Source organism: Carassius gibelio, chromosome A23 (assembly GCF_023724105.1).
Source record: "Carassius gibelio isolate Cgi1373 ecotype wild population from Czech Republic chromosome A23, carGib1.2-hapl.c, whole genome shotgun sequence".
NCBI lineage: Eukaryota > Metazoa > Chordata > Actinopteri > Cypriniformes > Cyprinidae > Carassius > Carassius gibelio.
In genome coordinates this window covers 6,940,791-6,964,105 of record NC_068393.1, presented here as the reverse complement: position 1 = coordinate 6,964,105, position 23,315 = coordinate 6,940,791, and the positions used below count along the sequence as shown (strand labels likewise).

The following is a 23,315-nucleotide window of genomic DNA, read 5'->3' as shown; positions in this document are numbered from 1 at the left end:
AATATGTATACATATTTATATAGACTGTTTCAACGGCATCAACACAAACAAACGTTAATGCGTGTGAACGCTTTTGTGGACCTAACTTAACTTCCGGTAGACTCCAAATAGAATCAATAACAACAGCCAAGTCCCTCTAGAGTAGATATTTTTTGATAACAAACAAAATGTGTTTTCTGTGTGGATCAGGCGGACTTAATGAAAATGCTAATTCATTATTTGCCAACAGGAGATGTTTTAAAGCATAGACATAAAGCGTGAGAAATAGAGGTTTCCCCAGTAACAGCTGTAAACGAAGCAGAGCTGGTACGCTCACACATTGCTTTATCACGCATATAACATGCAAATCTTCTTTCAGAAATACAGCGATATAAAAACACCTGTGCCTCGTTTTGATATTTAAACATAAATGTAAGGAATTATTATTATTAAACGTGCAGTACGTTACGTAAGGTTACGTTACTCATGTTTATTTAACGAAGCCTTTTTGAAAATCGATCAGTTTTAAAATTGTTGCGAGTCTCCAAAAATAAATAAATGTATGGGAAACACATCCCGTAGCACAGCCACCTGAGCTCAACTTCAGTCTACTCATCACCTTGGCTTTAACTGCGTTTGTAGATGGCACCGCAGCCAGACCGATATACACAACACAGACCGGAAGTTAACTTAGGTCCAGGCGCGTGCGCCCGATGAAACCGTCTATAACAACTATGAAGTATGACGTAGATGGGCAAAGGAAATAATTGCAAACAGTATGTGTAAATATTTGTGAGTTCAAACATTTCCGGAAGATCCTGTCTGAGCCACTGGCAATCATGCCGAACATGTTTTGACTCGTTCTGAAACAGATATGAACACACACCAGAATTGTCAAAACATTCGACCTGGAGCATGAGGCAACTGGACAGTTGGTTCATCTCCACTAAGAGAGATCAAAAGGTCAAAAACTTTTTCAAATGATACCATCTCATAATACCACTTCAGACTTGTATTTATCTGAAGTGAAGAACATCTAAAGATGTACATGTACATCTTTCTCACTACAATTAAACTCTTCTAACCCTTTGAAACATGGAAGGATACGCCCTGACCTTTGACAACCCCTGAAGAGCAAACCTTCACCTTTGACCCTTAAGTCCCTCCAGATCCCTGTAGTCTAAGGCCCAATCCCAATTCTACCCCTTAGCCCTTCCCCTTTCCCCGTTTCACGCTTTCACATGAAGGGGTAGGGGTGTCTCGATGCTCTTTTGGTTGGAGGGGTAGGGGTAAGGGGAAGGGCCAGATAGCCCTTCAAACAAAGATTTTTCAGTACCAAACTTCTAACGAAGGGGTATGAATTATCTTGGGAACATGGCTGCTACAGCGAACAAAAAGTCACATAAATGTAAGCTTTTTTGGCATAAATAAAGATTTTAACAAAAAGTAATCATTTGTTTTATTTTACATTAAATTGTGAGTTCATATTAACGGCCATGTTACTCAAAGAAATGTTTGCAAAAAATCGCTAATATTTGCTAACGTCATATCAATACAGACTGCATGATAGTGCCACAGCATATGATCAGGGCAATAACTGCCGTAGACTAATCCCCCCAATAATTAGACAATTGCTAAAACATTCTCTCAAATATTGCCTATTCGAGATAGAGAGAGAGAGAGAGAGAGAGAGAGAGAGAGAAAGAGAAATTTGCGTCTGTGCTTTTATCTTTTTAGAGTGAGTTTACTTAAAAACAGCGATTGAGTATTTAAACTATATTTAATAAAAGTCGTGGGGCAGCGTTGGCAAGTTTATTTTCTCCTGGATGTGTGAGCTGCGCAATTTCCGATGTGTGTGTGTGTGTGTCAGTAAGCAGCGCTTTAATACAGAAGGATAATTAAAGGCTCTAATGCACACCAGTAAGTGTAAACGACGAATGATGACATGTGGCGGCATAGTAGTGGTGTCCCGATCCTTAGGGGAATATGTTCTCCCCTACCCCTTGACAATCAGTTTCAAGGGACAAGGGGTAGGGGAAGGGGTATAAAATAGAATTGGGATTGGGCCTTAATGTTTGTTGCTTTCCTCAGCACTTTTCCTCATTTAAAGCAACAGTTCACACCAAAATGCTGAAAATGTACTCACCCTCAGACCATTCAAGATGTACATGAGTTTGTTTCTTCATTAAAACAGATTTGGAGAAATTCAGCATTATATAACTTGTTCACCAGTGGATCCTCTGCAGTGAATGGGTGCCGTCAGAATGAGAGTCCAAACAGCTGATAAAACATCACAATAATCCACAAGTAATCCACCCCACTCCAGTCCATCAGTTAATGTCTTGTGAAATAAAAAGTTGTGTGTTTGTAAGTAACAAATCCATCAAGTCTGTGTGGATTACTTGTGGATTATTGTGAAGTTTTTATCAGCTGTTTGGACTTTAATTCTGACAGCACCCATTTACAGCAGAGGTTAACACTTTTGACACAGACTAACAATGTTGAACACCTATAAAATGTGTAATGAAGCCTATAGATGGATCAGGAAATATCAAAAGTCAGGCTTGAACCTGCATCATCCACATGAGCACCATAGCACAATGTTAACTAACCACTATGCCACAGTGTATACCACTATGCAACAGACATTTCCTATAGAACATTTCCACCTATCTTTTGCAAAAGGGCTGTGATTTGTGATTAATCTCACAAATGGAGGAACAGCAGTTCTCTGTGATATCTCCTCAGAGGATCCATCACATCTGAGAAGCTTGTGCAACTGAGATGGTCCTAATTCAAAACTTCACTTGAAAACAGACAACCGTAACTATCAACAAGCTCAACAAACAGCTACTACTAACATAAAAGCATGCGTAATGATGAACAGAGCCACAAATTAGCCTAATTCAGAAAAGACCTTGAGATAATTTGCTAAACGCTAGCGTTGATATATAAATTCTCAAACAGCTTTGACACACTGGCGATAAACTAAAACGATTGCAGGTTGAGACTTTAAACAAGAAACTGGCAAGACATCAGAGCTGCGGGATGATGACAAATCAAGCTCATTATAGCAACCAGACACTGGATGGGAACATCAAATTGTTTAACCAGTCTTTCCACAGTGCAATGAGAGTGAACTTTATTAGAAAAACTGCTTTCTGTTAGAAGACAGCAGGAACAGATGATTAGGACAAAATAAAACTTGAACTTTGAGTTTCCACAGCATACCTGAGAAAAAAATATTCCTAGAGGAAAGTATTGCGAGCTGCCTACAATACATAGCATTTTAAGGCATCATAAGTGTGTTCCTGGCATAAAAGACAACCTTTATTTTTGCTTATTTTGCCCATCTATTTCGTATGTAGTCCTAAACTGTTAAAGTTAACTGGAAAATAGACTGTTTATTATTGGCCTCTATTTAGAGCTGCTTTAATAGAATTTTTAAAAACTGTTTTTTTTTTTTTTTCCCATGCCTGGAACACACAAAAAGGCAATCTCAGAAATTTAATTAAACATTGATGATTTAATTAAATATTTGTGTGCTCCATGTATTATTTGTGATCATTAAAGAACAACAATGTTAACTTAGCATCATGCTAATGCCAAACCGAAATCTCCATGTGGTTGATGTGAGGAACTCTATTCTAGATACTAGTTCATGAGTGACCATTATGCAAGTTGTTGCTTATGTATATTGTTTTAGATCAGTCACAAATAAAGTTCCATGATGGTTACCTTGCTTCACCACAAGCTCGCTATGGTTTCCCTTATGAAACTAAAATATATTGCAGTATATTGGAAAATATTATGTAATTGTCACACCTGGACTCATTTAGTGTGTTTTTGCCCGTGACCCAGTTCGTGTCTTTCCGTGTTTGGTTTGATTAGTTCCCAGGTGTGTCTATTCTATTCCTCATGTGTTCCATGTCCCTGTTAATTTAGTCATGCCATCCACCTGTGTTTCCCCAATTATCCTTTTGTACATAAGCCTTGTCCTTTCAGTTCTGTTTGGTCGGGTCCCATCACTTGCTACTAACTCACTCACTTACGTGTGTCTATCGCTGTGCTCCATGAGTTGTATATATTAAAAGCCTTATTTCGTTTATCCTCGGCTCCGTGTTTCTTCTGGCAGCGTAAACTGTGACAGTAATATATTAGGCATATATTCTTATATATATTTATTTTTTTCCAATATATTGCAATATATTGAAAGCAGGAATCATTTGTATATTTCGCAATATATTATATAATATATTTAACATCAATATATTACTAAATGTATTCAAATATTAGAAAATAAAAAGGGAAAATAATATATTACAATATATCACAATATATTTTAAGAAATATATTGGTAAATATATTTTCCTTTCATAAGGGTTGTAACAGAGCTAACACAAGATGGTTTAGCAATTTATTACAGGGTTGCCAACTCTCACGCATCTGGTGTGACACTCACGCTTGGACTTCAGCGTGAGATTGATGCTGAAAGCGTGAGTGTCACACCAGATGCACGAGAGTTGGCAACCTTGTTATTACAATTAGGATTCTGATACCAACTAAATGTATGGATAAAAATTTAGGCCTGTTAATAGTTGAAAAACATTACTTAAAGGTGCCATAGAATGCATTGTTCTCTGATATGTGGCTAAGAGACTAAGATATATATTTTGAGAAATATTATGATATTGTGAGATATTATGATGAACATGATCGCTGTGAGACACTGGCGGAGTGAACGAGACTTGAGAGAGTTGTGAGATCCATTCGTATTGCCAGATCCAGCTGTAATAAGCATTTTTGGACTTGTCTTTTCCACTTTTTTTGACACTTTAGAAAGTTAATAAAGTAGGAAGTTGTATTTTAGGGTCAGCGATATCTTTATCTTAATTGGAAAAGATTCAAAATAATTTTTGATTATTTTATTTGAATTCCGTTTTTAGTTTGTTTTAATAGCAGCATCTGGGAACACTGCATCGTTGATTCAGCTTTGCAGGTCCGGCTGACCTAGAGGGGCTGGTGTATGTTATGCAAATGTTGGGGACATAAACATTAATGATCCTGACTGTCACAGTCGGTGTTATGTTGGGATTCGCCTCTTTTTCAGTGGTCTTTCGCACGCAAAAGGTTTACATAAGGAGGAAACAATGGTGTTTGAGGCTCACGGAATGTCATTCCCATGTACAGAACACTTATGAACCTACTATGCCAAGGTAAAGACAGTTTTCCATTCTATAGCTCCTTTAAAGCTTCTGCCCCCTGACAGCCAATACATCTGCATGCAACCAATTAATCAGCTTATATTCAGATTGATTGCTCAATTGGACTGAAAAGTCTTCAAATAAACTCCTCAATAGAACTGACTGAACTTAATGAAAATGAACAATGAATTCACTGCACATAAAAAAACAATAACAACAACAAAACATGGTTACTATATTTAAATCATGGTAACCACAAATTAACCGCAAAAATAATTTCTACACTAGCCATGGTTTAACCACAGTATTTGCAGTGAAACTGTGGCTATACAAATGGTAATCAATAAGCCAAAAATACACTTTTACTATGATAAAACCGTGTTTAATTTTTGTAAGGTGTAGACCTAAATAAATTGACCAAAATGAAAAATTAAGCATGTTAACGCTTGAATCTGATTAATTTTCTTAGAGTTAAGCTTACACTGTACACCTTAACATGAGAATAATTATTCACGCCTCACGCCTTATGAACTGTCCAGAAGAAGAGACTGTATATTATTTGAATATTTGCTAAAAAAACCTCTTCTGACATATTTGTCAGCTTTCTTTTTAGATACGTCATCAAGACAAAAACAGCAATACACACAGTAGCTTTCACAAAATTATCACAGTGGCTTTCTAGATTTGGAATACATGTAATGATCATGTAAATGGAAGAGTGAATCAGATTACAATATTTAGGGCTCATATAAACCTAACTTTTAAAATGAGTACATTTAAACATACCTGGTGGGATTAGACTAAAGATTATATGGTGAAATTGAATAGCATATTACGTCTTTTCATCCTTTCATCGTTTACTTTAGTTGACATTTTTTAGACATGGTGAAGATTCCTCAATGAAACTTTACTAAATGTATACAGCAAACTACGAGAGAGCAAAAACAACCCAAAAAGTCACTAGGATAGTTCTCTCCTGCCTGCATCACATAGCCAGACTATTTTAGTGCTGTCTAGTCAAAGTATACATTGCGGCTGATGAACTTGAGTGCACTTGTGGTGGAAAAGAGATGGGGGGCATATCAGGAGACTCTGTTCGCATTTGGAGATTGACATCAGGGTCCTGGCAGGAGTATCATAACTGGTCTGGGATGGGGCTGTTTGTAAAGAGAGTCTAAGGGGATGATCTTGACGAGAGGGGTAAGAGGACACACACAGATGAAGGATTGCGCTTCTACAAAAGGACAAAATGCCTGGCTGTTGAAACAAACCTTCTTCATCTGTTGTGAGGGGGATTAGAGCTTGTGTGACAGATGTGGATAGAGTATTATGGCGGACGAAAAGGCCACAGAGTTGTGGAATGTGTGTCCCCTTCAAGCCAAGGGGAAAAACAAAAGAATGTGGGCTGGTCTCTGTAAGCCTTTTCTACAGAGAGGGTCAAAGGTCAAACCACCTCAAATCCAAATGAGCTTATTTGTGTGAGCAATCATTTATCAAATCATGAAGGGTAACAAAATTAGTTGACAAAAGGATTAGGGGTAGGACATTAAGTCGAGTTTATCAATGCTAAATTGTGTAATACTGGCCCAGTCCTTACTAATTACTGGGTGTTCATGCTAATGATTTGCAACATCATGAAGGTCATATTATTTCATATTATTGTTTTACTTTAAATAGATTATTTAAAACTTTTAAAATTAACAGGGCTTAAATGCTATAATTTCTTTCAGTTCAATATTTATTCAATTATGTAAAAAAAGAACATTGATTTCTATAAATCTAGTTGACCTGTTAACAATCATCTACTGACCTCCTTTTAGAAAATGTGTGCTTAGTAGCAGCCAGAAATATCTCTGTACATAAGTAGTAATTTATACACTGTGAAACCCAAACAAACGTGAAACCACTCCTTTAAAGTATCAAGTATTTTAATAACTATTATTATTAAAATCATCATTGAGTCATGTCTCAATGATAAAGAGAAAAATGTCACACTCCATTGTTTTTTTTTTTTTGTTTTTTTTTCCCCAATATCAGCACTGCTGCAATAAATAGCTGAGCCATGATTTTTTTTTTTTTTTTTTTTTTTTTTTTTTTTTTTTTAGGAGTATTTGAAAAACAGCTTCAAAAAATCTCTCTTATGACTTCTACTATTAAGTTTAAATTGCTTTGCCGGCAAGGTCTGACCTGAGCAAAAAGTAAATACATCTAGCGACTCTCGACAGGCATATTCAGCATTTTTAAGACTCACCATACATCTTGCCTTCATCTGAAAGGATGATCTTTCTGCGCCCACAGGGGGGATAAATGGCCAGAGCCTCCTGGAAACTCTGTTCAATGTCAGGGCTCCAGACGCCCTCCGCATCGCCGTCCATTCCGGCCTTATCCATCCCATCCACTCCATCCTCCTGCCCCTCCTCCGGGCTCCCGTTGGTGCTCCACTCGTTGGCTGCAATTGTGGCGGCTCCACCTGGGCCCCTACGTGAGCCCTCACACCCAGGACTAGGAGAAAGATAGAACGAATAACAAATCAATAAATAAATGAATTATCAACATCAGTAAATTAAAATAAATAAATCCCTCACATTGTGTCAAACCAGTGTGGTGCTATTTAAATAGAGAAAAACGAGATTATGATTCTATGTAGAAAATTCCACCAGTCAGAAGCTGTATCCAAAACTGCTCCCTATCACCTATATAGTGCACTATATCGGCCATTTTGTTGTGCTGTCCGAATTCTGAGTGAACAAGTTAATTCCCTAAATTCATTCACTACTTTTAATCCTCTCCAATTTCGTGTGTATAACTGGTATACACTCACTGAAGCACTATTTCCCATAATCCAGTGCAGTGTAGGGATGCAATAATACCATTTTTTTCAGATCTGATCCGATCCAGAAAATTCTAAGTATCGGCCGATTCTGATACCATTTTTATTATTATTTATTTTTTAATCAGTGTAATTTCTATACTTCTGTGTGTTGACCTGATCGTCACTCTTTTGTGTGTTAAACACAATCTACAATACTAAATATAAACTTAATTTTAATGAAAAATAACAAATGAACGAATATATAATAATCTATGACAAAAATACTATTATAAACTATGTTAGTGGATAATTTAGCAGCAAATATATTCTAGAAAAATCATGAGTGCACAATTTTATAAAATCTAAACATTTAGTGAATTAACATTATTTAGTATTAACAAATAAATGTGAATAAATGTAGGACTAAATCTGGTAAAATGGTACAAATTGTTCTCTGTATTGTAAAATTCATGAATGTAAACAAGAAAATGTATTTATGTATATAAACTACACAATTAACCAACATTTCTTTTAAATGTATAGCACAGTAATAAAGGCAGCAACATCTATAGCTAGAGAAGTCTTATCTGTCATATGTTGCTGCCTCCATTACTGTGCTATACATATTAATAGCCTTATAGGACAGAACAAGAAACGCTAAAAATAATCTTTCATTGCACAAAAGTATTATATAATATGACAAGCTCCAAAACAAAGTACACAAAGCAGACAGAAGAAGTAAAGTTGCGATTTTCTAGGCTGATATGGCTAGGAACTATACTGTCACTCTGGCGTAATAATCAAGGAACTTTGCAGCTAAACCATGGGTGCAGCAGACGCAATGATATTATGCGGCACCTGAAAATAGTCCCCAGCAACTCTGCTATTGCTGCAACTTTACAAACTAACTGAGAACTAGTTTCAGGCCCTGCTGAAATGAGAGTATAGTTCCTAGCCATATCGTCCTAGAAAACCTAGAAAACAACTTTTCATTTTCAGTCAGTCTTGGTTTACGATGTAACTACAGAAGAGTCAAGTTTTAAATAGAAAAAATATCTAAACTCTTCGGTCATTTTTGAGCAAAATGCTAGCGATCTAATCAGATTCAATGATCTATGATCAATGATCTATGCTAAGCTAAGCTAAGCTAAATGGATTAGAAAATGGTAAAACCCGGCTGTTTAACTCCAGGGATATGGAAAATGAGCCTATTGACAAAAATAGTGGAGTGTTCCTTTAACAGTAACACAGAATAGTATAAGCACAATATCATATTTGGATCAGTTCGTCTGACCGACACCCAACACGGGAGAAAATGCCAATATCGGAGCCAATACAGAGAGCGAGCAAATTTGAATAAGATGCTGTTTACATCTTTATTAATTCTGATTTAACATTTATTTCATGCATTATCCAAATCAAAATGTATTATTTAGGCATTTACTCAGATTAATTTTTTACTAATGTACTGAGGCTGCATTATTGTTACTCTACAAGAGATGATAGAGTTGTGGTTATAATTTGGTGGATGATTTAAAAAAGTTTTCATTAATCACCTGTATGTAGTGTATTCATCTGAAAAATAATACCATCTAATAATAATTCCATTGATGAAACCACTGGCATGAAGGTGTGTATAATTACAATATGAAGTCACGTAGATGTTTCTGTGACAGTTCTAGCTGTCTGAGGCACAGTGTATATACGTCTGTGTCCAAATTCGTTCACTTTATTTTGTAAATTTTTTTCTGATATAGTGCACTGAACTGCCATACACTATATAGGGATTAGTGAATGGGTGAATGAGTGAAACCTACGATTTCAGAAAACTATGAAGTCAGAGTGAACAAAGCGCACCAAACAAAATTCACGTAAACCTCGTCCCTTTCTTACAATTGGCTGCAAGCTTGCATTTATTTCCGCCTCCATCCAATCAAAAACGTACACATTGTACCAAGCGCTCATCCTACATTTTTTTTCTTTTTCGATAATCTGTTTAACTCAAATTCTATTTTTTTTTCATGTGAATTAAAAAAAAAAAAAAAAAAAAAAAAAAATATATATATATATATATATATATATATATATATATATATATATATATATATAATTTTATTTAATTTTTTTAATACGAAACTATTGTATGGCATCTGAAGATCTAAAAATATAGGACGTAAATCATTGTAATCATTAACTGTTAAACAACTACATGAAGATACTTCCAAATATCTAACTTTGTGTTCTGTGGAAGAAGGAATATAAGTTTGGAAAGACACAAGGTCTCAGCTCACTTTGCAGGGGTATCAGCTGCACCTTCCAGGCTGTCTTACAATCTTACTATAATTGGTTAATTGAAACGGCTCAATAACAATAGAAGGGTTGACAGTACTGTAACTATCATTCCAGATGGTGTGATTATGAATCTCCCCTTTGGAGCTGGAGCTTTTCCCAACCCTTCCATGATTAAAAAATCTTGCAGGATCATGTAATCATTTGCATAAGCTGTGTCAATCAGTTTATCCCATTATGAGATGGCAGAAAGAGGAGAATTGGAAAGGAAAATTGCTGTCAGAGCGGAGGACACACTGAGCTTCAGAGCAAGGTGCCAGATTTTCCAGACTTCTGAAGTCAAGTTAAGTTCAGGTGACGAGATATCAGATTTTCAAGGCTGACGGTATTAATAGCCATGGTATTGAAAATCATGGTAGTGAGGGCACTGATAAATTTCCTTGGTGTCAACAAGGCAGGCTGAGCAATATTGGCCAATGTCATGGCAAAAGCAGACAGTGGAAGTTGGCTGTTCACAAATTATTTTGATGCAAGCACTAATAAGGGTTTAATGACATATCAACACATTGTTTATTATTTTTTTTCAGTCTATTTGTCCAGACAAAATACAATCAGACATAGATAATATGTCTGATTGGAAAAAAAACCTCTCCTAACTCTTGAAAATAAAAATAAAACAACAATAGCAATACGTAGCAATAATTACTACATATTAGGTCTGCACGATGTGTCTTTAAGCATCGAAATCGCGATATACAAATTCCCGATGTAGGATGTGCGATGTAGGCTGTCGTAGTTGATCCGTTATTCTTTATCTGTACGGGCCAGCTGCTCCCCGGCCCTTGACGAATGTGATTCGCGGATGAATTGCACACCTTAACCATCATAGAGTGAAAGTTTTGACAGGGCAGAGAGAGAGAGAGAGAGAGAGAGAGAGAGAGCGTGCACGGAGAGAGCGAGAGAGAGATAGAGAGATAGAGAGAGCGAGAGAGAGCGCGCATGAGAGAGAGCGCGCATGAGCCCCGGCCGCACGCTCACCGTCTTCAAACAACACGAACGCTGTCTTGCTCTCTCTCCCTCGCACATTTTAATCAGTTGACATGATGGTTTCGATGTTTAAATAATTTAAAATGAGAATGGAAGTGTGCTCACCCCATTTTTTGTATGTAAGAAAAATTTTGATTAGATTTCATATCGCAATATATATCGCAGAAAAATAAAATTTCCCAATGTCGTGCAGCCCTACTACATATATTAGCTTGCTAGAAAATCTGAAAAACATTTTTAAACATTTTAAAGCATGAATCTTTCAAGAATATTATGACACAATAAAAATAGCAAAACTAACTAACTGTCATGGTCTTCAAGACAAAATGATCTTAAATGTTTCTTAATTTTATACTTTTATCAAACATGATAAATAACTTGCATTATTCAGTTCATGGCTTGATCTGTCTTTCCAACTCCACAACTAATATTTCAATATGCTATATAAACTTTCATGATAAACTCCAATAAGTCTAGGGTTGGTAAGACGTTAAAAAGTTGTGCCGCTTAATATTTTTGAGGAAACTATGATGAATTTATTTCAGGAATCGCTGATGAATAGAAATTTCTGTAACACTTTACTTAAAGCCTTTATGTATAATGCATTATAAAGGTATTGATAGTGTTGTGGACAGTTACTTTTAAAAGTAATGCATTACAATATCGCATTAATCCCTAAAAAGCAACTAACTGTTACTTTGTTACTTTTTTGGGAAAGTAATACTGTACATTACATTCTTTTTGCATTCCTCAACATGGAAACAAGAAAGGTCTCAATCAATAAATAGAAAACAAAGTAACTTGCATTACTTATAAAGTAACTTGTTATAAATAGGGCTGTCACGATGACGAATTAAATATCGTGATAAACGATAATATTGTCGTTCTAAGACCAGTTTCAACTAATATAATAATAATGGCATAATAACACAGGTACACCTTTTCAAAGATCAATAAACTTTTATTCAGATTCAGAGCAAGAAATACCAACATGTTGAATTTGTGTGGCTTAAAATGTATTAATTTTGTATGTTATATTATGTGTATATGCCAGTTAGGGATGCTCATATTGACCATTTAACCGTTAACCGAAAGTAAACATTTTGACCGATGAAGTCAAGGTGTTCACATATCACGTCTTTTTTTTTGTGCTCAAGTTCATTATTTCAAATGCGGTACGTGCGCTCATAATGGAAGCGACGCGCTCGCAACGCACTCGCAACACGCACTCGCAACACGCACATTTTTTCCAGGCACGTTACTAGTTACTAGTGATGCGTTACCCCCAACACTGTTGATTGTGTACATTGTAATGTATTATATATTTTCATAAATATTTGGAACTAAAGTTCAAATGCATTATAATGTTTGACTTTGAAGGTTTGTTTATCATGTGTTTAAATGCATTAAACTTTCTAAAGGTGTAACAATGAATAGATAAGCACTATAACGTATTATAACTGTAATTACTTTTATTCATTAGATCATACAATGAATTATAAGGTGCTTTAAAGAACATAATTAATGCATTAAAATTACTTCAATAAAGCATTACATACAAAGGCTTTAAGTATTATCGTAAGATCACTAGAACATTATTTATATAAAATTTAACTTTTATAACATTATAAATGTATTCACTGTCATTTTCTCATGACATTTTCCTTTCCTCAATAAAAGTATGTAACAAAAAAGCAAACCATATTTTTTAATGTTAGTGTACACAGAATTTGTGATCCACAATTACTGGCCATAATTAAAGTTGGAGATCATTTCTCTAAAATCACACATACAGGCATTCATCTAAAGGAAATTACCATCTGTGCCTTCATTCTGTAAAAAAGTCACTGAGGCCAGATGCAAAATGAATCTGAAAAACAGAGTAAACTAATAAGAACTACCCGAGATGCATTTTTGTGGCTATGGATTTGGTGAACGCTCTGTCCTCGGCATTCAAACATACTTCATCTTTCTTCAAGACATAAACGTTTTTCAATAGATTCACTGCTAAGCTACTGTATATCTACATTTGGGGTTAATAAAAACAAAGCATCATAAAACATTTCCGTGTTATATTTTCCTAGTCCAAATCCATTAAAACTATGTTGGCGTAGTAGAAAATATTTAGACAATATTTAGTTGAGGAATTTAAGGATCCATCCCAACCAGTGACTCTTATAACCATAATATGGCAAATATGCAAGAAAAAACCACAAAAACAAAAACACTGGACTTCAGAAACAGCATGAGTGGAGCTAAAGCGGTTATCGTAAATAGGTACTGGAGGACCACTGGTATGGACCTACAGAGAGAGAAGGGCTGACATTCCAGACATGGCCTTATTAAGAAAGCCACAGTGTCGCTAACTCTCTCTCCCTCTCTCTCTCTGGAGATCTGTTGTGTCACCTCCCGTCCTCTTCTCTCCTTCCCTTTCGCTTACGAGCACCCCAGTCCAAAAAAGGCCTGAAGAACAGGGAAATCATAGGGGGTGGGAGTGTGGGTTGCCTGACCAATTTAGGCATCCACTAAGGCTCAGGAAACACAGAGCTCTCCCCAAGGACAATACTGCAATACTTTAGGTGTGCTGGGTTCACCCAATGCAATTCTATCTGGAAATAAACATCAAGACTTGGATAACATACTAGTTTCGAGGGTCAGAAAAAGACATATATAAATGAATGCACCAGCGAAAAGCTTTATTAAGTATTAGCTTTCAAGACCTGAAACTTTCACATAGCCAACTGAACCTGGGAGCACACAGATTATTAAACCTAAACATTAGTAATTCTGTCATTAGACTTTCTTTTCAGGCATGTGAATTGTTGCGCATGTTCTCGCTTATGTTTGGATATTTGTGTGTAGTGCGGATGAGTAAATATTGACCTTGGTTTCAAGCATGTTGCCTTATCTGTGAGCAGACATCATGAAAAGGTCTCCTGCCGACACCAGCAGTGATTGGCCTCTGAAGAGACATCAGGTTACAGAATCAAGTGACAAACCAAAAGCATCCAACACTCTTGATGGATAACCCGGGTTCAGTAAAAAAAGCATCTTGTCTAAACCTTTAACCCCACATTGTGCTATTATCAACATTTTGATGGAAATTTATTTGATCAAATTTGAAGAGACTTTTTGTTTTTGCTGAAAGAATCTCATGTAACATCAAGAATGAATATATATGTAATATATATTTACCCTAAAATCAATAAGAAAAAAATAACATTGATATAATCTTCATGAAAATCAGTTACCAGAGTTATTTGCAATATATATATATATATATATATATATATATATATATATATATATATATATATATATATATATATATATATAATACATTTAAAAAGCTTACTGAGCCTTAACATTTAAACAATACTGTATATTGTAAAATATTTGTAAAATATTTATCATAGTAATAATTTTTGATTCTACGTTTAATATTTTTGTTACTATTTAATTATTTAAATAAATATACTACATTTTCTAACGAATTAGCAGAGTGATGTGAATTTATTTACTTATATTTTCAGCTGAGTAGATCCAGAAATATTTTTATGAGAGAAATGAAAGCAACACTTGACAAAGGCAAGACTTTCTCGTACATTTGGATCTAATCTTGTGCTGCTAGGTGGATAAATAACCATTAATCTATAGTGATTCACAAATTGAGTCTCAGTTATCTGGCAGGGGCTAAGCAGCACAGACGAGAGGCAGTTCTTTTCAGAGACTTGGAAAAACAGCTGCAATGCTTGTCAACAGGGAAAAGGCCTCTTCAACAACCCTCCTCTTGCACACTCCACACCAACACACACACATACACCCTCAGCCTTTCACAATGAACAACAGGGCAACAAGTAGACGAGCAGCTGCTGCCCTAGATCAGATTACAGATAAGGACAGCATTTTAAGGCATGGGCAAGTTACGCTGAATTCACTGACGCTTTAATGGGTCATTAAGAGAATATATTCATCTAAATGCTGTTTTGACATCAGTTTAAAAGTGCTTTATTTCACCGGGCAACTTGACAACATCCTGCTAAAACTGCCCTATATAGAGAAGTGCTTTGCCTGTTTTAGAGTATGATTTTCAAAAAAAAATGTCTAAACCAAAACATTGAGGCTTTGAAGAAATGCCTTAAAAAAACATCTCCTAAAATGTCTCAGGAACACATTTCTGTCTAATCTTCACAGCATTCATATATATTTATAAAATCTTCCAGGATAAGAGAGTAAGCAGGGCGGCTGGCAGCCACGCAAAAAGCAAAATCTCTACTGACTAAAGACTCTACATTAGACACACAAAAGAGACAAAGACATGTTAAAAAGAGGCAAGAAGCATCTCTCTTCCTTCCATGGAACCAACCCAAGTCAAACCAGTACAACCTGCTACTGCAGTTTAAGAGAATTCACCCCCACCTCCCTTCAAGGGGCATCATTTAAATTGACTGCATTTCTTCTCTTACTTACGAGTATTATTTTTTTTCTGTCGTTCTGTCTTTTTTTTTTTTTTTTTGCTTTCTTGTGATCCTGACATAAACCCAAATGGTTATTTAACAGCAGCACTAATTAAAGTGTACCTTAGTCTATTGGGAGTGCCATTCTTTTGCTGTAGATTGATAATATCAAAAGTAAAATACACAAATAATGATGATGCTACTCAGTTCAGAATTAATAATGCATTAATTTATTTCATCAAATGACATTAGCCCATATGTAAAAGTCAGCAGATATGGTGGATAAAAATCATAAACAAGACACATAAAAACATCAAAAAGTTTTATATATAAACGTATGTCTAATTTTATTTCAAACAGATGAGGAAAAAAATGTGGGTTGAATCCAAGAAGCTAAAAGAATTTAAGAATTGTTGTCTGAGATATCCGTCAGCTGAAGGCACGCAGCTCACGCTTCTGTAATGACAACTCTGTTGCTAGGCAGACACAAATAAAACAACATCTGTCTGTGATTGATATGATTTCATTGTTGTTTTTGTCACAATGAACACCCATTAGAAACATTCATTCTATTATTTTGTACAGGTAGCCTTTTGGAAAGGAAACCTCGGAACTCAGAAACAAGAATGAAAATATGCAGCTTTTGCTCATAACAAACTGAAATAAAAAACAATTCATTATTATCATTATTGTTGTAAGTTATGTTAGTACTGTATTTGTTTTCAGGTAAAAATAAAGGGGTCATATGATGTTGATAAAAATAACATTATTTTTGGATATTTGGTGTAATGAAATGTGTTTAATTGGCTTAATGTTGACAAAAACACATTAATTTTCCACATACTCTACATCATTGTTTCTCCTGTATGCCACGCCTTCTGAAACACGTAGATTTTTACAAAGCTCATCATTCTGAAAAGCGAGGTGTGCTCTGATTGGCCGAATCCCTCAAGCATGTGACGAAAATGTTACTCCCCTTAACAAATTGCATGCTGTTTCCCGGGTCAGAACACTAGTGCGACAAGACAAAAACAATAAAACCCATTATAAACGAGGCATTTGTTGCATCCAGTGGGGACATAATTACTGAGTATAATGACTTATACTGTCTTTTTATGTGTGCATCACGCCACATAAAATAAAACCATGTCTGCATTTGTGATCAGAGAAATGACAAACAACAAACGCTACTCTACACTGCCCAAAACTCATGTTTGAATCATCGATGGCAAATCCTTTAAAGGGTTAGTTCACCCAAAAATGAAAATTAGGCTTGAAAATGTACTCACCTCCGAGGCATCCTAGGTGTATGTGACGTTCTTTATTCAGACAAAACCACTTGTAGTTAATCGTAATAATCAAAAATCTAATAATCACTTTAATCCAGCTTGTGCTAACTGTTCCGGGGGAATTTCATATGAGGTCAGCTTTGAGCATGCGCCGCTCATAAGTGACACACGTGGAAACGCAGCAGAGTGATCAAAACAAAACAACGGTCACTGCCTATAAGTACAAAATGAAGATTTGTAAAGAAGAATGTCGGAAGATTTCGATATAAGCCAAGATGAGACTGATTTTCCATTGCTAAAGTAAGGAAACTTTGCTTCCTTTGATCCTGTAAACAAATGTTGGTTTTCACGAGACTTAACGGCGCATGCGCAACGCTGACCTCATACGTCATGCTCCCATGCTTAGTTTACAACATTGAGCGAAAGCTAGATTAAAGTGATTATTACGTTTTAAATATGGATATTTAAAAAAAAAAAAAATCCATTTGATTCGCTACAGGAGGTCTTTGTTCACCCCCGGAGCCGTGTGAGACACTTATTGATTTTAATTTTTTATGGAAGGGTGCATTTTATTTCATGTCTTTTGGACAGAAGTAATGCAACAACAGTCGAGCGCCATGAAACAGCTTGAAAGATCAAAGACAATTTTACATTTTTAACTGGATTCGTCTGAAAGAAGAAAGTCATATACACCTAGGATGCCTCGGGGGTGAGTACAAACCTGTTTACTGGTTAACGGTAATTTCCTGTAAACTTTACAGGGAAAAAATGTAAACTTACGTTCCCATAATTCTCTGCGTTGCATTTCAAATTTTGTTTGAATTTGATGTTTTTTCTTTGAAATAACTGTTTCTTCTTAAATTTTTCTCATCTGTTATGTTTATTAGGTTGTATGTTACATAAAATATGGTTAAATTAATGTTTATTGCATATTTCAGTTTAATGAGTCTCACCATGATGGTGTTTAGTGCTTGTGTGAATGACACCGTGCACCTTCTATGTATCTTATAATTTAAAAGCGGCTTGTGATGGGCTTTGTTTCATCACGTGACTCTCTCATCACCACCTGCTTTTGGTGGTTACCAGTGTAATACAAAGGTACAAAACAGATTTCAGTGCTTCAATAAGTTTGTTTATTAATATTATATCAGTTTGGTATTATGGTATTAAACTGTTAATATAAAGTAAAACACTTAAACCTACAACAGTGTAATTGTGTTTTTGTGTAATTGTACCAAAAACTGTTTTACCGTATTTTTTAAGGTATAATTCTGGCAACCACAGCTGCCGTTTTTTTACCGTATATTTTACGGAATATTTTTAACAGTGTAGACATGTGGAGGCATGTTTAAACAAGGCGTTTTAAGGGGGCGTGGATGAGTCTTAACTTTTATAAAGAATATCTCTTTGGGTTTGAGACTTTAGTCTTTGCAACTTTAGGTATCTTCTCTATTCATTATCTTGTAACACTCCAAAGAGAAAGGAAAACTTGAAATCACATCATATGACCCCTTTAAGTTTTGATCATGAGAAAACAATTTTATGTCAAGATCAAAGAAAATTGTCATGATCGGGAGTCAAAATTTAATATTTATATATATGTATAAATCATTATTATTATCATTTTTTGGGCACTTTGTGTATTCATACAAAATTGCATCCTCGTAAAGTATTTGTCTCATCAGATTGTGTTGAATTAGTTTTTTCTTTGTCAAGCAAAGGAAATTGTCTAAACTGAAAGAAATGTAGGTCTTTATTTTTGGTGAATTCATTTGGAATAGTGTGTAAAGAGCAAAGACACTACAATGAATTTAATTTCTAAAATCACAACTTAACCTTTCTCTCACCAATAATCATCAGCCAATGGATGCCTAAAGTATGGAACAAAGTGTTAAAATGTACTCAACTTTCGCATGTACTACAGAGCGTCACTTTCACAATTTCTTGCTTTTAATGTAATCTCTAGTGTGTAGCCCCAAAACCACCAACAGGCTTAGTCTTACAGTGAATGTTTACATTTGATTCATCATGATCTCAAATGGGCATTTTTCTCACAGTCCCAGATGCCTACTCTCTATCACTCAATTTCCTCTCCAGACATACATAGTCCCTAGATCCTGACCAACATGTTTGTAGTTGCTAACATGTGGCCCACGTAACATATGTAGCCATTCCACAGCATATCAGTTCACCTGGCAACAGTCACTGAAAGCCAATGAAAACAGTGAAATCACCAATCACAGATCTCATAAATCACTGATTTGGAACATTTTACGTAAACACAAACTCCACAAACCGCAAGAACAGTGGGAAACTTGACTCATCTGAATTCAACAGCATTTTTTGCTAGTATCGCTAAGCTACCATGGGATACTTTAGTAAGGATAACAATATGTAGAACAAATAAATAATACAGTCAATGTTGAATGGCACTTAATAATTTGTATTAATAATTTTCACTACTGAATGAATTCTACAAATACATGTACAGTATTTGTAATCAACATTTATCAGAAATTGGATGTCCACCTTATTGATTTTTTTGTCACAATGCTTTCTGAGATTGCCTTCTGTGAAGAACATGTGATGCTGAATTTGATTTGGCTGAATCATACTGTCTTAACAGGTAGCATAATTAATTTTCATACTTTAAGGACTAGGCCTATTTAAGGACTTACCCTTTTCGGGTAAGCTTTTAAAATGTACCCTTTACCCTTTAAAATGCTGTATAAATTTTAGAACAAAGCATCAGTCTCCATATCTCCCTGTGGGCACCTCCAAAAATTCCCTCCGAAAAAAAAAAAAAAAAAAAAAAGCCCTCCCGACCTTTAGCCAGAAAACTGAACTTGAATTATTCCATATGTCTAAGAAAACAATGCAGTTGTATGCCACATACGGAAAGAATTCGTCACACATATCTAAGTCCAAACTAAAATGTCTAACACCAGATGATCAACAGGAAATTTATACAAGGAGTGACAATTTTGAAGTCTGGATTTACAGACGCAATACACCTGACCTCCACGCCCCAGGAGACACACAAAAATGGGTCAACCCTAAAATCTAGCCCTAAGGACGACAGAAGTACTGGTGTAGATCAGTAAGTCATCGTTTCTCACACAGTGTACCGGTCGAAAGCACAAAGAACACACTGCAGTGCTATTTAAAGCAATGAGCTCACTTGTCATGTTTTGCAGGCCCTCTTGAAGCTTCACAACCAGTGTCAAGAAAATTCCCACAAAATAAACATTCTATATTAAAAACAATATCGCTTGAATTGATGAATATATAAATAAATATACAGAAAAAAATCAAGCAATAATGGAAGATTAAAAATAATAATAATAATAATAATGACAGGCAATGATGAATAGATGGTGTTCTTGTAATAATAATAATGAACTTAATTGGATGCACTTAATTGAAAGCATGTTAAAAAAAAATAGTGTCCAATCACTGAACATTTTTTTGGGTTAAAGACTATGTGGGAGCATTTAGAGAAGAGTTCATACTTCCACAAGTATTCTGAAGGAAATGTCTGGAGTGTTTTTTTTTTTTCTTGGCACCACTGTTACGATCTGGCATATTTGTTGCATGAAATTCTTCCCTGATTGCTCACTGTAACGTTACACGTCCTGAAAAACCTGTTCAATCTCTGCACGGTGAAACTGAGGAGGAGCGTTTATCTGACACGGGTGACGATGGAGCCAAGATGCACGAGATCTTAAATTAATTAAAAGGAATATTACACTCCCTTTGACAGCCGAAACTGAATCATACTGATAACTTTATACGAACAATGCTGTCCATTATAATTCAAGACAGAGAAATTAACACTAAGCAGTCTAATTTTGTCATAAATAGGCTGGGTTTTATGAGTTATTTTTACAGGCTTAAAGCTAATTAACCTACATAAAACAAAGACGCTGCCAATATTAAACTAATTCTTTACAACCTTTTTTTTCTTTACACATTTATACACTGTCAACTTCTTGAATCATAAACATCGGTTTTTAAACATCAGTTAATGGATTGCACATCATACAGTCGACCTGTTTTTAATAACTAAATGTAACACAATTTAGGACAAAATGGTTTTGCACAGCTAGATCAAGTAGTGTAGAATTTAATGATTTTAATTTATTTATAAAGATCTAGGTATTTTTTTTTACTTTTGATAATTATATATATATATATATATATATATATATATATATATATATATATATATATATATATATATATATATATATTAAAACATAGAACAACAAACAAAACTTTAAATGTATTGACACATACTTGTCAGTTAAGTTTAAACATGTAAATCAATCTTATTTGTTCACCATTTAAAAAAAAAAGTGTGGAGATGAGCAATGAAACAATAAATAAATGTGATTAAAATTAGTTGCTCCACTAAATTAGAAGTACACATTTTCTCACACTTATTCTCATACTCAGTATCCATATTCCATGGATACAAGTTTGTATTGAAATATCAGCAAATAGTTTACATATGTAAAGTCAGGTGAGTGAGTGTGCGAAGCAGCATCACTGAAGCAGCTCCGAGAAAAATGCCAAAAATGAGAATCATGTAAAAACTGCAGCGCGAGCGCAATGACCGCAAGAAACAAAGGCGCGCAATAAAAGTTTTGCACTTACCTTTAACGCAAACTTCTACTCTACTGCGGGCAAAAAGGGAATTCGGGTTTTATCTCATGAGCACATTTACAAATGCAAACCACGCTGATGTTTTTGTAGAATTTTTTCTCCTGATTTGACAGTAAACCTGGAATGTCAAGTATGACTTCGGTATGAAATCACAGCGAACCCGAGCGGAGTGCTGGAGGAGGAGTCACGAAGGAGGAGGGCGTCAAATCTCCACCCACCTCAAACTTCACCAGCAAATCTCATGCGTGCTGATCAGTTTAGATGTATGGAAGGCCAAAAGGGCCAACAACACGAATTTTAACACATCAACAATTTCACGCATTAAATACATGATGCTTAAATAGTGTGGAATACAAGTTAAAAAACAGTTTCAATGGGTCAGTGTCATTGGCTGCTGAAGACTTGGATCAAACCATTTCTGTGAGCTTAGGGAGTTGTGTCATTCATAGACCATTAAACATGCTATGGATCAGGGCTCGCATTCACAAAACTATTTATCTTACCATTAAGGGTAAGATAAATAAAACTTTACTAAGGAATAAACAGAAGTCTTAAGCTAAGAGTAAGGGCGGGGTTGACCTAGTTGCTATGGAGGATGACAGCATACTTACTACATATGCACACACCGATTGGCTGATAGTCTCTGTCAGAGATTCTTTTTCATAACAGCCTTTTAATTACCAGAGTAGAGTAATCATGGCTGACAGTAAGACATGCAAACATAAAAGAAAACCAAACTGGATGCGAGATCAGCTATATATTAAGAATATAATCAAAAATTTAAGTTTGGGATTACCTCCAAACCAATCATTTTTAAAAATTAATTATCCTCAAATATTTCTAAAATGTTAATATTCCGAGGTAGATTGCTGGCAACAGCCATTTTAGGATTTTTCAGATGTCGTCTTAGTTACTTAGGAGTTGTAATGCCAGGCTAGCAGAGGGAGCCCTCACCTGAGTATTGACTGTCAATCTCCATCTGCTGCCTCGTTGGTGACTTCCTGTTTGGCAGCCATAAAGCATGGCTTGCCCAAACACTCTTTGTAAAGTATTGCCAGTCTCGCCGAGCGTTCTATTACCATTACCTGTTGATATTTGTGTATGACATCTGCCTGTTTGATACTACTTCTGATTACTGGATTTCCCCTCTGTTCTGGCTGCCAATTGGACTGGTTGACTGTGTTTAGACAACTGCCTGTTTTCTGATGCTGATTCTGGATTGCCCTTTAAATAAACTTCTGCATATAGATCCTCACTCAGCTTCAGCCTCCTCGTTACAGAATATTTTGCCACCAATGAATCCAGCAGAAGTTTCAGAGCGAGGCAACCAAAAACAAGTTGAAAGCCTACAGTCCATCTGACACTGAGTATAATACCTGACACATTATACTTGTTCACTTCCTCCACCCATGCCACAAATGGTAAGCCTTGCCATTCCTGATAAATTTGATGGTTCAGTGGATAAATGTAGAGATTTTATCCGACAAGTAGAAATGTATTTTGACCAACAGAAAGGCAAGTTTGCTTCTTATAACCAGAAATGTGCTTTTTTGATGACACTCATTATGGG

General features: G+C 35.5%; 1 protein-coding gene across 2 annotated transcripts in view; it reads right to left on the bottom strand.

Annotated features, from left to right (window-relative positions):
• Positions 1-21,925, bottom strand: part of LOC127945165 (transcriptional enhancer factor TEF-5) — a 41,361-nt gene extending 19,436 nt beyond the window's left edge. For both annotated transcript variants that reach the window (XM_052541755.1, XM_052541753.1), the window contains exons 1-2: positions 21,737-21,925; positions 7,435-7,685 (exon numbers count right to left, since the gene is read on the bottom strand). In XM_052541755.1, coding sequence (XP_052397715.1) covers positions 7,435-7,573 — 139 coding nt within the window. In that variant the 5' untranslated portion in view covers positions 7,574-7,685; positions 21,737-21,925. The remainder of the gene's footprint in view (positions 1-7,434; positions 7,686-21,736) is intronic.
• Positions 21,926-23,315: the final 1,390 nt, after the last annotated feature.